The sequence below is a fragment of the Diabrotica undecimpunctata genome, chromosome 1, assembly GCF_040954645.1.
Source record: "Diabrotica undecimpunctata isolate CICGRU chromosome 1, icDiaUnde3, whole genome shotgun sequence".
NCBI classification, from domain to species: domain Eukaryota; kingdom Metazoa; phylum Arthropoda; class Insecta; order Coleoptera; family Chrysomelidae; genus Diabrotica; species Diabrotica undecimpunctata.
In genome coordinates this window covers 85,423,882-85,437,940 of record NC_092803.1, presented here as the reverse complement: position 1 = coordinate 85,437,940, position 14,059 = coordinate 85,423,882, and the positions used below count along the sequence as shown (strand labels likewise).

The 14,059-nt window shown below is 32.9% G+C and overlaps 1 protein-coding gene across 1 annotated transcript in view; it reads right to left on the bottom strand.

The window, feature by feature from the left end:
* drk (growth factor receptor-bound protein 2 drk) overlaps positions 1 to 14,059 on the bottom strand; it is a 76,028-nt gene that overhangs the window by 34,118 nt on the left and 27,851 nt on the right. The window contains exon 4 of the mRNA XM_072544768.1: positions 8,080 to 8,245. Coding sequence (XP_072400869.1) covers positions 8,080 to 8,245 — 166 coding nt within the window. The remainder of the gene's footprint in view (positions 1 to 8,079; positions 8,246 to 14,059) is intronic.

Below are 14,059 nucleotides of genomic sequence, written 5' to 3'. Positions count from 1 at the left end.
GTATTTGAATCAAAATACACTTTTTCTTTTAAAAATCCCCATAAAAAGCTATCACATGGTGTTAAGTCGGGACTATTTGGTGGCCATGTAATGGTACCCTTATTGCCGATCCACACATTAAATTGATTATTTAAATGTTCTTGAACGGCTACGACATTATGTGGCGATGCTCCATCTTGTTGCCATATCATACTATTTAATTGATTTTGTGTATAATTTTGATTTAATAACTCATCCACTTCTGTAATATCTGTGTCCAAATATGATTCCCCAGTTAATTTATTATCATAAAACAATGGTCCAACTATTTTGTTTTGAAATATTCCGCACCACACATTTATTGACTTTCCTGACTTTTTTATTTGCTTAATTTTTCTAAAAATGCCTAAAGTTGAAAAATTTTATTCATCTGTCCATAAAATGTTATAAAAATAATTAGGATCATTGTTCAAATTTGTAAGCATGTCTTGACAGAACTGTAAACGCTTTCTCTTATGAACATCGGTAAGTTCTTGTACCGGTAATATTTTGTATGGCTTATAGTTGCGCTTTTTTAAAACTCTATGTATCGTCGCACAGCTTTTCTCTAATGCATTAGTAGCATTGTTTAGACTAGTTTCGGAATTTTCTAAAATAAAAATGTTATTATGGATTTAATCTATTATTTAAGTATTTAATTTTTACCTTCAAAGTAAAGCAAAGTATTAAGATCTTCATCATCATTTCCTACGATAGTACGTTTCTTCCGTTCAAACATTTTTTCATTTATGACATGACGATCATTATATAAAAATGTATTTGCAGAAGGAGTCTGTCGATCTGGATAAATCAGCCTATATTCTCTTCTTGCCGCTTGCTTGTTTTTATTATTTTTTACATAAATTGAGAATATATCTACTTTTTCATCTGCAGTATAACCCATTTCGGTATGAGGACTGACAGTTTATAATAAATTATGCTACAGGAAAATGCAGGGCTACTCAAAACTTTGCTTCTTCTCTGCAATCTAATGAAAATATTTCCAAAATATCAAGACGTGTTTTGTTACGTACTTTACGTGAAATGAACTTTAAAGGTATTTTAAGAGGAAGAGGGATAGTACCCCTATTGAAAAATAAGAAATTATTTTATGGCGCAGAAAGTACCTGAAACAAACAGAATTTCGAAGAGATGGAAAAAACGTATACAGATGAAATATGGTGAAATAAAGGACAAATATGGTTAAATGATTAAATGAAAAATATGGCAGGATTTAAATCTGAAAAGCAAACGACAAGGTTTCCTAACTGGTTTGTCAACAGGTTTAAAAGCCCCATTTGGAAAGGGAAAACCCCTTATTATTAACCATATTGGTAGCGATTCAGGATTTGTTGAAGTAGGTTTAAATACATTTGTTTCTAAAAAGACTGGAGATTACCATAAGGAAATGGATGCAGATCATTATGAAAAATGGGTTTCAGATATTCTGTTAAAAATCGAACCAGGATCTGTTACTGTTATGGATAACGCTCCATGTCACTGCCGGCGTGTAGAACAGTTATCAACCACTAAATGGAAAAAAGCCAAGATTGCTGATTGGCTTACTAAAAAACATTAAATTCGATGAACCAATTTTGAAAATTGAGTTACTAAACTTAGCACGGTGTCATTAAAATAAATATATAGTATATGAAATGACGCGAGAACGAGGCGTAATTGTAGTTCGATTGCCACCATACCATTGTGAGTTAAACCCGATAGAACTTATGTGGGCTCAAATAATAATGAAGTAGCAAGGAACAATGTTACTTTCAAATTCAATTTTGTAAAAAATCTGCCTAATATGTGATCTTACAGTCGTGAATAAAATGTATTTCGCTTCTAGTGAAAGAAGAGCAGAATATGAGGAACCTTGATAACTTCATTGAAATTACCATGGAACCAGTAGTTGTGGATCTATAAGATACCTCTGATGAATCTAAAGATGACATAGATGGCTCAGATTAGATTATGTATGTTAGTTATTATTTGAACATATTTTTTTATATTTTATGGAAATGAATATTTAGTTAAGGTTTTATTTATTACTAGTACTGTTTCGTACCAAGAAAATTGTTTAAATACCTAAGTTTCATTTAACAATAGGAATTACATTTAATACTTGAATCAGTCACAAGTTTATTAATTTAAACGAATAAAGGGCTTTTCTCAAAAAATAAGTATAACGAATAACGATCTCTGTATACCTTGCAACAAAAGTCCAAATGGTTAGATTCTGGCTTTGTACCTAATATAGGTGCCTTAATGATAATTTGGCTCCGCATAAGTGGCCTCTCGCGCGCCTTGTTGACTTGTAGGAGGGTAAAGACGGTGTAGCTCAGTGGCTACCGTGCGTACGACCACCGAAACCTTGAAACGGTCTCTTGTCCGAATCTGCCCCTTGCCGATAGATGAAGATTAGATGGCCAACTTTTTCTTTAATTTAGAATTATTTTGTTTTGTTCGGCTTTTGTCAATATAACTTCGACAAAACCAGCATTCTAGTTTAATTTTGATTTAAGTTTAAGTTTTGAATATTTGTTTAAGATTTATATAGGATTTGTTTATAGTATCATTTCTTGTTGCTTAATAATGATGGCATTTAGCATTAGTTTTGCTTTTAAAGATATCTTAGCCTTTAAAGGGAGAATATTTAAATTCAAATATGGTTGTGTAAATTAATCGATACATTTCTCCTTACTGCTACCTTTGATTCCTGTAGCATCAAGCAGAACTGGATTTCGCTACCGATAGCATGAGAGGCGATGATATGAGAGACGCAAAGAGAGATTGGGCCAATACACATCCCAAATTCGATCGTTCGTTGTTTTTATAAATTTGGGTAAAAACACCATTGACTTTACCGGTAAGTCCAACCTTTAGTTTCCTTAAACGTATACAATGTTTTTGATTGTTTATTGCAACCATCTATAATTTAATTATTTGCACCTGAGTTAAAGTTTATCAGGACTATCGAAGGAAATATAGTCAATATTAATTTAATTACTATTAATTATCTCATAAAGACCATTGCTTGTTCAATTCGCCACAATGACTTTACAGCGATCTCAAAATGTATGAAAAGTAATGGATAGGGAACGAATCGAGCTTGCATACAGGAGAAATATGAATGTTTTTCCTCGTCTAATATGTATAAATCTCGCCTTATTCGGAAATTTGAATATTATTGTATTATTTTTCGTCTACTTGTTCAAAAAATTATCAAAATTGGGATATACACAAAAAAATAATGAGATCAATATTTGTTAACATTTGAAAGCTTCCGTTTTTATACACACGAGTGTATTGTTGATGGTGAATAACATATCTCAATAACAAAAGACAAGGGCCTCACAATATGTGAAGGTCAACTCTAATGTAGCAACTAATATAAAACAAACAAAAATGATGAAAATGATTTTTATCATTTTACTAAAAAAACCTAATTTTATAAACCTGACCTAACATAAATCTAAAAATATCAAAGATTAAATAAAACGTATGCCTGTAAAAAATAGTTACAAAATAATATTTACCTAACTGACAACCTATATTTATAAATGCATTATTAACTATGCTAGTAAATGTTCAAAATGTTGCTCATTATTTATGTTCAAGACACTGTCGTATAAAGTTAATTAAGGACTGTCGAACGTCTTGCATTTCAGATCCAACGCTGGCAAAGGCATTTTGTATACGAATTTTCATATTATCCCGTGTTGTGGGTTCGTCGATTTAGACAATATTCTTGATGTACTCAAAAAAATGGTACAGTGGAGTTAGTCCTGGATATCTTGGAGGCCATTCCACAGTACCACCGTATCCAATCCGCCTGTAGTTATTGTTTAGCACACGACAACATTTTGTGTACGATGCGGTGGTGCTCCTTCAAATTCCCAAGGGAACATACTCTAGCAAGCCAGGTAACTCGTCTGTTAAAAACCTTCGATACTCATTGAAAGTGATCGTTCGGACGAAGAAGTAAGGTCCAATAACGTATGATCCAACAATGCCTCCCCAAACATTCACAGACCACGTGTTCTTGGACATGACTCGAAATGGTTGAAGATTTTCATCGGAGTAATAATGACAATTATGTCTATTAACGAACCCAATGCGATGAAAAATGTTATTTAATATTTAACCTCAGACTAGGTAACAGTTTCTCCTCCAGCCATTTAACAAACATATCTGCATTCATGTTTTCATGGTAATCAGCAGATTTTGATTTTGAAGAAAAAATCAAATCTGCGTTTTCTATAAAGCTTTCTTTCCCTCCTGCATGAAGAATGATGTGTCTTTTGCCTTCGCTATCGGTGTTTTATTGATTTTATGCTGTCGTCTTGCCAAATTCTTTTAATTCCACCCTTTGCAAAAATCCATGTCTCATCTAAGTATACGAATGTTGCATTTTCAGATTTAAGTCTAGTATATTCTCTCAAAAATTTAATTCTTTCGTGAACCACACTACTCCTTTCGCATAAAAGTATTACTATTTTCTTTTTTGAATTTAAATTATAAATTTCTCAACACTTTCCAAAGTCCTCTTAATTTCAGAAACTTGTCTTTTTCTTATTTTGACCAGTAAAGTATCTAAACTGACATGTTGATTGTTTTCACGTATTCGATACAAAATATTGCGAATTTAAAATTTTTCTCCATCAGGTAAGTCAATGCTCCTAGAATGTTTACGAGTTATTTTCTTGTCTTCGTGATACTTCAATCACAGTAAAATCTTCTTGGGAATCTCTGACAGTCTTCATTACAGTTTTTAGCTTACTTTCACTTATCCCGAGTGAGTCACAAACGCGTTGATTTATATATAATAATAACTTTAAAGGTCCACCATTGTGTCTTAGATGAAATAATGCGACTGACAAAAAGAGATGAGATAACGATGATCATGGGTGACTTTAACGCTAAAATTGGTCGTGGTGCTGAAGGAGACCGCATAGGAGCATACGGTCTAGGTACCAGTAATAATAAAGGGGATAGAGTTGTGCAATTCTGCGTAGAAAACAATCTGGTAATAGCCAATACCTTCTTCAAACAACATCCTAGAAGGCTATACACATGGAAATCACCTGCAGACAGAAAAGACAGAATTGTTAGAAATCAAATTGACTTCATTTTGCTCAATAACACCTTTAAGAAGTACATACAATCTACGAAAACATACCCTGGAGCTGATATACATAGCGACCACAATCCAGTTATAATGGATTTTAGATTAAAAAGATTTCTCAAAGTCAAAAAGAAAACAGTGACAAGAAAAATAGACATCTCACAACTGAAGAATCCTGAACAGAAAAAAGAAATAAGTATCAAGCTTGAGGAAGAAATATAAACGATCGAAAACTTGGTACAGACAGACATTGCAGTAACATGGACTGCTCTAAAAACAAAAATAACAAAGATACAAGAAGAAGACATCGGGTTCATAAAACAACAAAAAGCAAGAATAGATAACGCAAGAGATCATGGACCTCATGGACGTAAGACGAAAACATAAAACAAGCCCAATAGAATACAAGCGAATCAACAAAATCATTAGAAAAAAGTGCAGGGAGGCGAAAGAAAACTGGATGTCAACGAAATGCCTAGAAATCGAACAACTTCAGGAAAAATACGACACCTTTAATATTCATAAAAAAAGTAAAAGAAATGGACAGGTAGACACAAAAAGAGACAAGCAACAATATTAAAAAATGATAATAATGAAATAATTATGAGTACAAAAGACAAACCAGAGAGATGAAAAGAATACATACAAACTCTTTTTGACGACGATAGACTTTGTGTTCTCCACCATCCACAGATAATCGAATAAATGAAAAAGGCCCAGAAATAACCAAATAAGAAGAGATCCACGCAGTAAAATCTCAGAAAGATGGAAAAGCCAGCGGTCCAGACAATATCAATGTCGAAATACTAAAACTAATTGCAGATAACGAAAGTAAAAGCCTAGACTTAATAACAGCACTATTCAATAAGATATATAACCCAGGTAAAATACCAACAGACTGACTATAATCAACACTCGGAGCATTACCGAAAAAATCGAATTCCTCACAATGCGATGATTATCAAATATTAAGCTTGATGTCTCATGTCCTTAAAACTTTTCTCAGAATTATCCATACACGAATTTACAAGAAGTGCGAGTTCCAGATGAGTGACACCAATTCGGATTCCGAAACGGATTGGGAACACGAGAGGCTATTTTTGCTTTAAATGTGTTAACGCAACGATCCAGAGACATGAATGTACATGTATATGCATGTGTTATTGACTATCATCAAAAGATGATCGAAATTCTGAGAACAACTGGAGTTGACGAACAAGACTTGCGAATTATCTCAGAACTATACTGCCACCAAACGGCAACAATTGAAATAGAGCACACAACATCCAAAGATATACAAATCCGACCAGAAGTGAGACAGAGTTGCGTCTTACCACCGCTACTGTTTAATTTATATTCGGAGTCTACATTCAGAGAAGCATTAGACGAGGTCCAAGGCGGAATTAAGATTAACAGAATCAGCATAGACATCAGATATGCTGATGACACCGTCTTAATAGCAAGCAACGCACAAGAACTACAAAATATAATAAATGCTGTAGTTCACCACAGCGAAATATTCGGTTTACATCCAAACGTTTCCAAAACTAAAACTTTAGTATTATCAAAGACACCAATAAACGTACATGTGTATGCCAAGGGTCAAATAATAGAACAGGTAAATTCCATAAAATATTTGGGAGCAAATATCAATAGTCAGTGTAATATAAAAAAAGAAATCCTATCAAGAATCGAACAAGCAAGGAAAGCATTCATGAGCATGAAAACATTTTTTATAAGATCAAACCTTAGTCTGCAGCTTAGAATCCGAATGATCAGATGTTACGTTTTTTCTGTCTTACTGTATGGCTGTGAAAGTTGGACGATGGACTCTGAAATAGAAAAAAGAATAGATTCCTTTGAGATGTATATATACAGACGAATGTTGAGAATTCCATAGGTACAAAGGGTTACTAATGTTGAGGTACTTCGTCGCACGTGTAAACAAAAAGAATTACTAAGATAATCAAAGAGAGGAAAATGCAATACTTGGGTCATGTGTTGAGAGGCGAAAGATACGAATTACTTCAAGTTATACTGGAAGGAAAAGTACAGGGGAAAAGATCAGTAGGAAGACGCCAGAACTCGTGGCTGAAAGACCTGAGGAAATGGTACGACCGCTCATCCGCAGAAATCTTTCGCGCAGCAGTTTCCAAAACTACAAATGCCATTTGGATCGCCAACCTTCGAAAGGAGACGGCACCATGAAAAGAAATTGTCTCTTTCCATGTGTCAACTTACATCTAGGCATGATGTTCACTTGAAACTACACGTTTGAATTACAATATACTGAGTTTAGATCAATATGACAGAAACTTTCTAACTATTATACTTGAGAGGTAAAATATATAACCGCTTACAAAACACATTAAGCAAACTGGCCTAATAATCATTAGGAATGTCGATTGTAATTCAATTATGTTTGATAAAAAGTTTAGAAATAGTTGGAAACCGTACATAAACAAATTAAAATGTTTCCCACAATTATTTTATTTTTAGTGCAAGTATTTTCATTTGAAAATAAAAAGTTAAATATATTTACCAAAACCCTAACTTTAACCCGTATTCACAGACGACTCAAAAACGGTACACTCTAACAGACACATGGTTAATCTAACCACCACTAGTGGTTCTAGTTTACTCCGAAGTATTTTTTAACAAAAATTAAAAGTGATATTTTAGTATTTTGTATATCTACTTTGAATATAAATTATCCTTAGCACGGTAGTATTTGTTTCAGAAAAAAATTATTAAACAAGTAGATGAAAGAAATTTACGTTAAATAACATGCAAGAATACTATTTATTAAAAATATAACAAAAATGTAACAAAATATGCAAAACTATGAACAACGGGTTAATGACACATATCCGTTAATCGTTTAGAGGTGTAAGTTGGTTGAATGTACTGTACATGATTTAATTCAAATAACTCACCTCCTCAGCCACCATATCTCTTAATTTAACATCCTGTGAACGGGACACTGAAGAGGTTCTATGATATTCCACTAATTCATTGAGTGAATTGAATTTCACTACCCATAGGAAGAATTTGCCAGTAGCATCACGGAGTACTTTGAAATGTTGAACACCATCTGAACATCTAAAAAACAAATAAAAAATGTGACCAACATGAAGGTATTACAAATTCATCAATAAGAATAGTAAAAGGCTATGAAAAGTCATACAGAAGTTAAAACACTTCACCATTGTATATAGGTATATAAAAACATATAGTTAAAACTTTTACAAGTGTAGTCAAAATTTATACGGTAGCATAACGTTTTCGATCTAATCAGATCATCTTCAGTGCCTTATGTAGTTGAAGCTAACAATGAATTTGTGGATATGACATCCATATATGGGTTTACATCTTTCCAAAATTAAATTATATGGTGACTCTAGGTCGATGACATTGGATAAAATTTAATACTTGAGGGACTACATGTCTCCCTGCTCGGTTTTTAACACGTGGTTCTTGTCAGTTAAAACGACACAGATCAACTGGCTGAGGTGACAGGAATATAATTTAAGAAGACAGCTAAACATGACGAGGTATGGGTGTGTTCCGCGATTAATGTAATTTTTAAAAATTATAAAATTTTATTTTGTTCTAAGATCTTATTAATGAACCTTTTAGTTAAAATTAAATTTGTTTAAATGATAAAATGTTTTTGCCTTAAAACTGCAAATCTCTATTATTGAAAAAACAACAAGTGAGTTATTAAATTAGTGGAATTAATGTTTGAGGTTGAATCTATGACATCATAAGTGGTATGAAGTGGTTGCTATGAAAAGTCTTCCAAATGGTTAGAAAATGTTTTCAAAACCCATTCTAAACGTACCTCCTGTAACGTTAGAACCAAATATACACATACATGTTTATTAAAATTTAGGTAGTATTCCTTTCAATTAACATCTTTTTTCTATTACTACTTCCACTGTTACTGCAAATGTTTCAATTTTTCCTTCGGGTGCAGATTTGAGCTTAGGGAACAGATAAAAATCACACTGCATAATGTCACTACAATATGGCAAATAGTCTATAGTCTGTCCCACCTTGACTTTACAGTACAGGTTCTAATAACCAACAGTGATGCCAAATTTTATCAGAAACAGGTTTAAAGCAAATATACTTTTTTCTATAGGATAAATATAAATACCTTAGGAATTAATATTATTGACATTTTGTGGCTGTCGGGGGTTCTAAAACATTTTTTTTTCCGAAAAATACCTTATGTGAATAAAACAAAAATAATTTTGTATAAAACATTTGTATAATAATGTTGTAACGGTCAATTAAGCATCCAGAAATCAGATCTAAGTAACCCAATTCAGTTTAAAAAATTAAAATCCTTTTAATAGTATTCATTGCTTATTGCTAAATGCTATTGTTTGTTTATGACATTGAAAATATTTTTGCAATTTAATCAAAAGCTTATTTATTAATGTGTACAAATTATGTTAGAAAAACATGAATGTACAAACAAACACACGTGAGTTAAATACTCGGAAAATAACGGGAGTAGATTATTAAGAATTAAGAGTGAACAGTCGAAGCTAGTGTTGTGGGTTGACGGATGACAACTCTCTATTATTGTACTTAGAGAACCAATAAAGTAATTATGAGTATCCAGTGAGTTTGAGTTAATCAACCCCATGCAAGGGGTGAACTACCCCTAGAGTTCCACTATATGGAAGTCTTGATGGAAGCAATCTAATAAATATTATATGAATATCCAACATTATTATAATGTATTTAAGCGCATAAATATGTTAAGCCTTAATAAATACGTAGGTACCTACATAAATAATTAAAATGTATTTAAACTGCGTATTTTACATTTATTCTATACTCCCGTCTTCCTCACTTTCACTGCGACTGTCTTCATTCGGTTTATTATAACTGGGTCGAGATTGTCCAGTAAATTATCGATATTCCACATGTTTTTCTATGCTAATTATGTGTTGCACGTAATTATTCCATTTTTGTGGAATAACTTGAGAGTACGCTTCATGAATTAGATTTTCTACTTGTTCCTTCTTAAAGTTTGTGTTATGTCTTGCCATGAATCTTTTTATTTCACTCCATACCAGCTCTATTGGATTTAGTTCACAGTGATATAGAGGTAATCTTAGCAACTTAACTTAACTTTTTGCAATTTCATCCACGATAAGCTCATACTGGGATTTAAAATGAGCTACAACGTCCAACAGTTCGGATTTTAGGAAATCTTATAACAACTGGTGAGCTAATTAATACATATGGCGAGGCTAATATGTCAGTATCCATTGGCCAGACTACAGTGAAACAGGGTATGAATTGCAGAGATCTTCGACGAGTTCATACATCGGATGGATGGATGGATGAAAGGATTGATTTACTATACCCCGCTCATTTAAAAGAAGGAATCCAAGGTTGCATGATCACTCAATGCAAGCATCGACAGGTCGTACAAAACTATACCTTCTAAGAAACTGTTTATACCGTCGTCATTATTTGTGTTTAACTTCAGTTGGCTGGTGAATTTTGTTAGGCCGTCAGGCAGTGCTAAAAAATTGTTTGTAGACTTTACGAGTACGTATATTAATTTGTATTAATTATCGTATGGGTTAGGTTTATTAACGATTGTTATAAATTGCGTGTTTTACGTTTATTAAATATGAATGTAAACACTCTTTCACCTCCAAGAAAAAGAATATAAAGTAAATTATTGGCAAAAAAACGTACTTAACATCCTTATATATATATATATATATATATATATATATATATATATATATATATATATATATATATATATATATATATATATATATATATCCTCTAAAATAACAGCTGATCTGGTAGATGAAAAGGGGGGTTGAGGTTTAATGTTTTCGTCGACAAAAAAAAAGAATTATGCTATAATTTTTGCACTATGTCTGCTTATTTTATCTCATTTCTTACGCTAAAATGTCATCGAAATCCAAACAAAAACGAAAGAAATGGGATAGTAAATCCATGCATGCAGGTGTTATTGCAGTTAAAAACAAAGAAATGGGGTACTTGCGAGCTTCAAAAACTTTTAAAATACCCAAGAGCACGTTGGAAGACGATGTAAAAAATAAAATAAAGTCACCTGAAGAACTTATTCAAACCAATATGGAAAGTCCACCAGTGTTTTCCAAAGAAATTGAAGCGGATTTGGTCGATTATTGCCTAGAAATGGATAGAAGATTTTACGGACTGCGACCTTCTGATATTCGAAGATTAGTCTTTCAATTGGCTATTCGGTCCGTTTTCAACTAATCAGAAAAAAGGAGGTTACAAATGGTTGCGTTCATTTTTAAAGAGGCATCCTGAACTAACGTTTAGGAGACCACAGGGTTTATCAACTGTCAGAATTAAAGGATTCACAGAAGAAAACGTAAATATTTTTTTTGAAATTTTGGAACCTGCGATGGAGAAGGTGAAATTTAATCCTTGTCGAATCTATAATGTAGATGAGACAGGTATAACGTCTGTACAATCAAAGCATACCAAAATAATCACCTTAAAAGGTTAACAGCAGGTAGGGGCCGTTACTTCTGCAGAAAGAGGATCACTAGTGACTGTGGTTGCCTGTATGAATGCGGTAAGTGGTTTTGTGCCCCCTATGGTCATATTTCCCCGAAAAAAAATGAAGGCAGAATTGCTCAACGGCGCTCCACCAGAGACAATAGCTGCCTGCCATGTGTCTGGCTGGATTCAGAGTCACATTTTCACCAATTGGTTACAACATTTTATTAGCTACGTTAAACCACGTGAAGCTGATCCAGTTGTATTAATATTGGATGGTCACTACTCCCACACGCGGAACATTGACTCGATAAATTTGGCGCGCCAAAACCATGTCGTTATTCTTAGTCCGCCGCCGCATTCTACTCACAAAATGCAGCCGCTGGACCTTGCTTTCATGGAGCCTCTTACGACCTACTACTCGCAGGAAATTGAAAATTTGCTAAGGAACAACCCTGGAAGAGTAGTCACCTGCTATCAAGTTTGCGAATTACTTGGAAGAGCTTATGCAAGATGTGCTACAGCTGAAATCGCTATAAATGGTTTTCGAAAGAGCGGTATCTGCCCATTTACTAAACACATTATTCGAGAACACGACTTTGCCATTCACCATCAAGCGGAAGGTGAACGAGTTCCAGTTCCAAATCTACCAGAGGCTGAACAAGAAAACCAAGTAACTCCTCCGAAGCATGTAACTCCTCCAAGAAGTATTGATGCGACCAAATGTGTGGAAGATTTATCATGTAAGAACATTTCTAATAATAGAGATTCAACAGTGCGGCCACAAGATATTTACCCACCCTTTACCCACCACTTCATTTTACAAGTCTAGTATTAAAGAAAGGAAGTCCAGAAAAGGATCTGCTGCCTTGATTACGGGTACACCATACAAAAATGCCTTAGAAAGTAGTTTGTCAGAACAGAAGAGAAATAAAAGTATTTCAAAGAGAATTCCGAAATTAAAAATAGACAAATGTGAGCCTTTTAGGAAAACAAATAAAAATAAAGGAAAATCTATTGCTAAGAACACGATGTAAACCAAGGTTAAAAAGAAAAGTGATAAGAAAGAGGAAGCTTTTAGTTCATCTGAAGAAGATGAAGAATTCATTTTAGATGATGATTCTGACATGGAGTGTGACATTGGAGAAGAGGAAGCAGAATGTATGTTTTGTACTGGACTCTTCTCTGAAGATACCTCGGCCGAACAATAGTTTCAGTGCTCAAAGTGTTTTAATGGGCTCACACCGACTACACCCAATGTAGACAAAAAAGACACATATATTTGTGATTTCTGCCTCGATGGCTAATTTTATCCCGTTATCCTAATATCCGGTATTAGGAACATTTTTTTTGTCAGTCTAAATTTATCGTTTTTTATAAAAATTTAAATTTTATTTTTACTTCGTAGAAATGATTTAGTTTCGTTCAATAAATGATTCTCTATAATAGTACTATAGTGTATTACTTGTTTCGCTCTAAAACATTCATACAGTCCGTCAGATCTGAGATCGAAGTTGACATAGTTGTCAAAGTATAAAAAAATCCTGAATCCATTATTATATTATCCTATCTATAACTGTTCAAAATAATGAATCAAAGAGGCTACCATCTCTTTACAACGACTATTTAAATTCGTAAGTAACATTTTTGAAATGAAACACACTAATTTTGTTCTAAAAAGAACAGATTTTATTAAATAGGTAAAAATATAAAACAAGAGGTATTCACTTTAAAATTTAAAATAATTCACATTTATACAAATTAAATGAAACATATTATTGTGTATTTCTTTAAGTTAACATTAATAGAAATCTTTAAATATTGTTTCTACGCGTATATAATAAAATATGTCTAGTGGCTGTAATGCCAGTGTACTCGGCAAAGTGATTCTAAAAAAGAACACACCTACCGCCTAAATATTTCGTGTTGGTATTATGTGACCTCACGGGCTATGACGCGGATGACGTGCAACTGTTAGTAAATTAGATGAAGTATAAATTAATTGACGTATTAAAACTAATATTATTGTTCAAAAAAAAGTATCCGATATTAGGGCACTTTACTCTACTATAATGTATATCGAAACAAAAACGTGTTTTTCAATCATTTAAATCATATATTTCTTTGTCAACCGATTCTTGCGAATAAAGATATTCTATGCAAACGAATCGCATTCCATCAAATTTATAAACCGAATTTATCTCTTATTTTTTTTTTTTAAGTTTACTACTTTTGAAATATTATATAAACTTTTTTATTTGTCCACCCTATAAAAATTAAAATTTAGAGTTTAAATCTATACGCAAAAGCCAATAAAATGTTTAAATTTAATATAAATCAATAACCTGTAAAAAACTGTATAAATGTATTATAGCG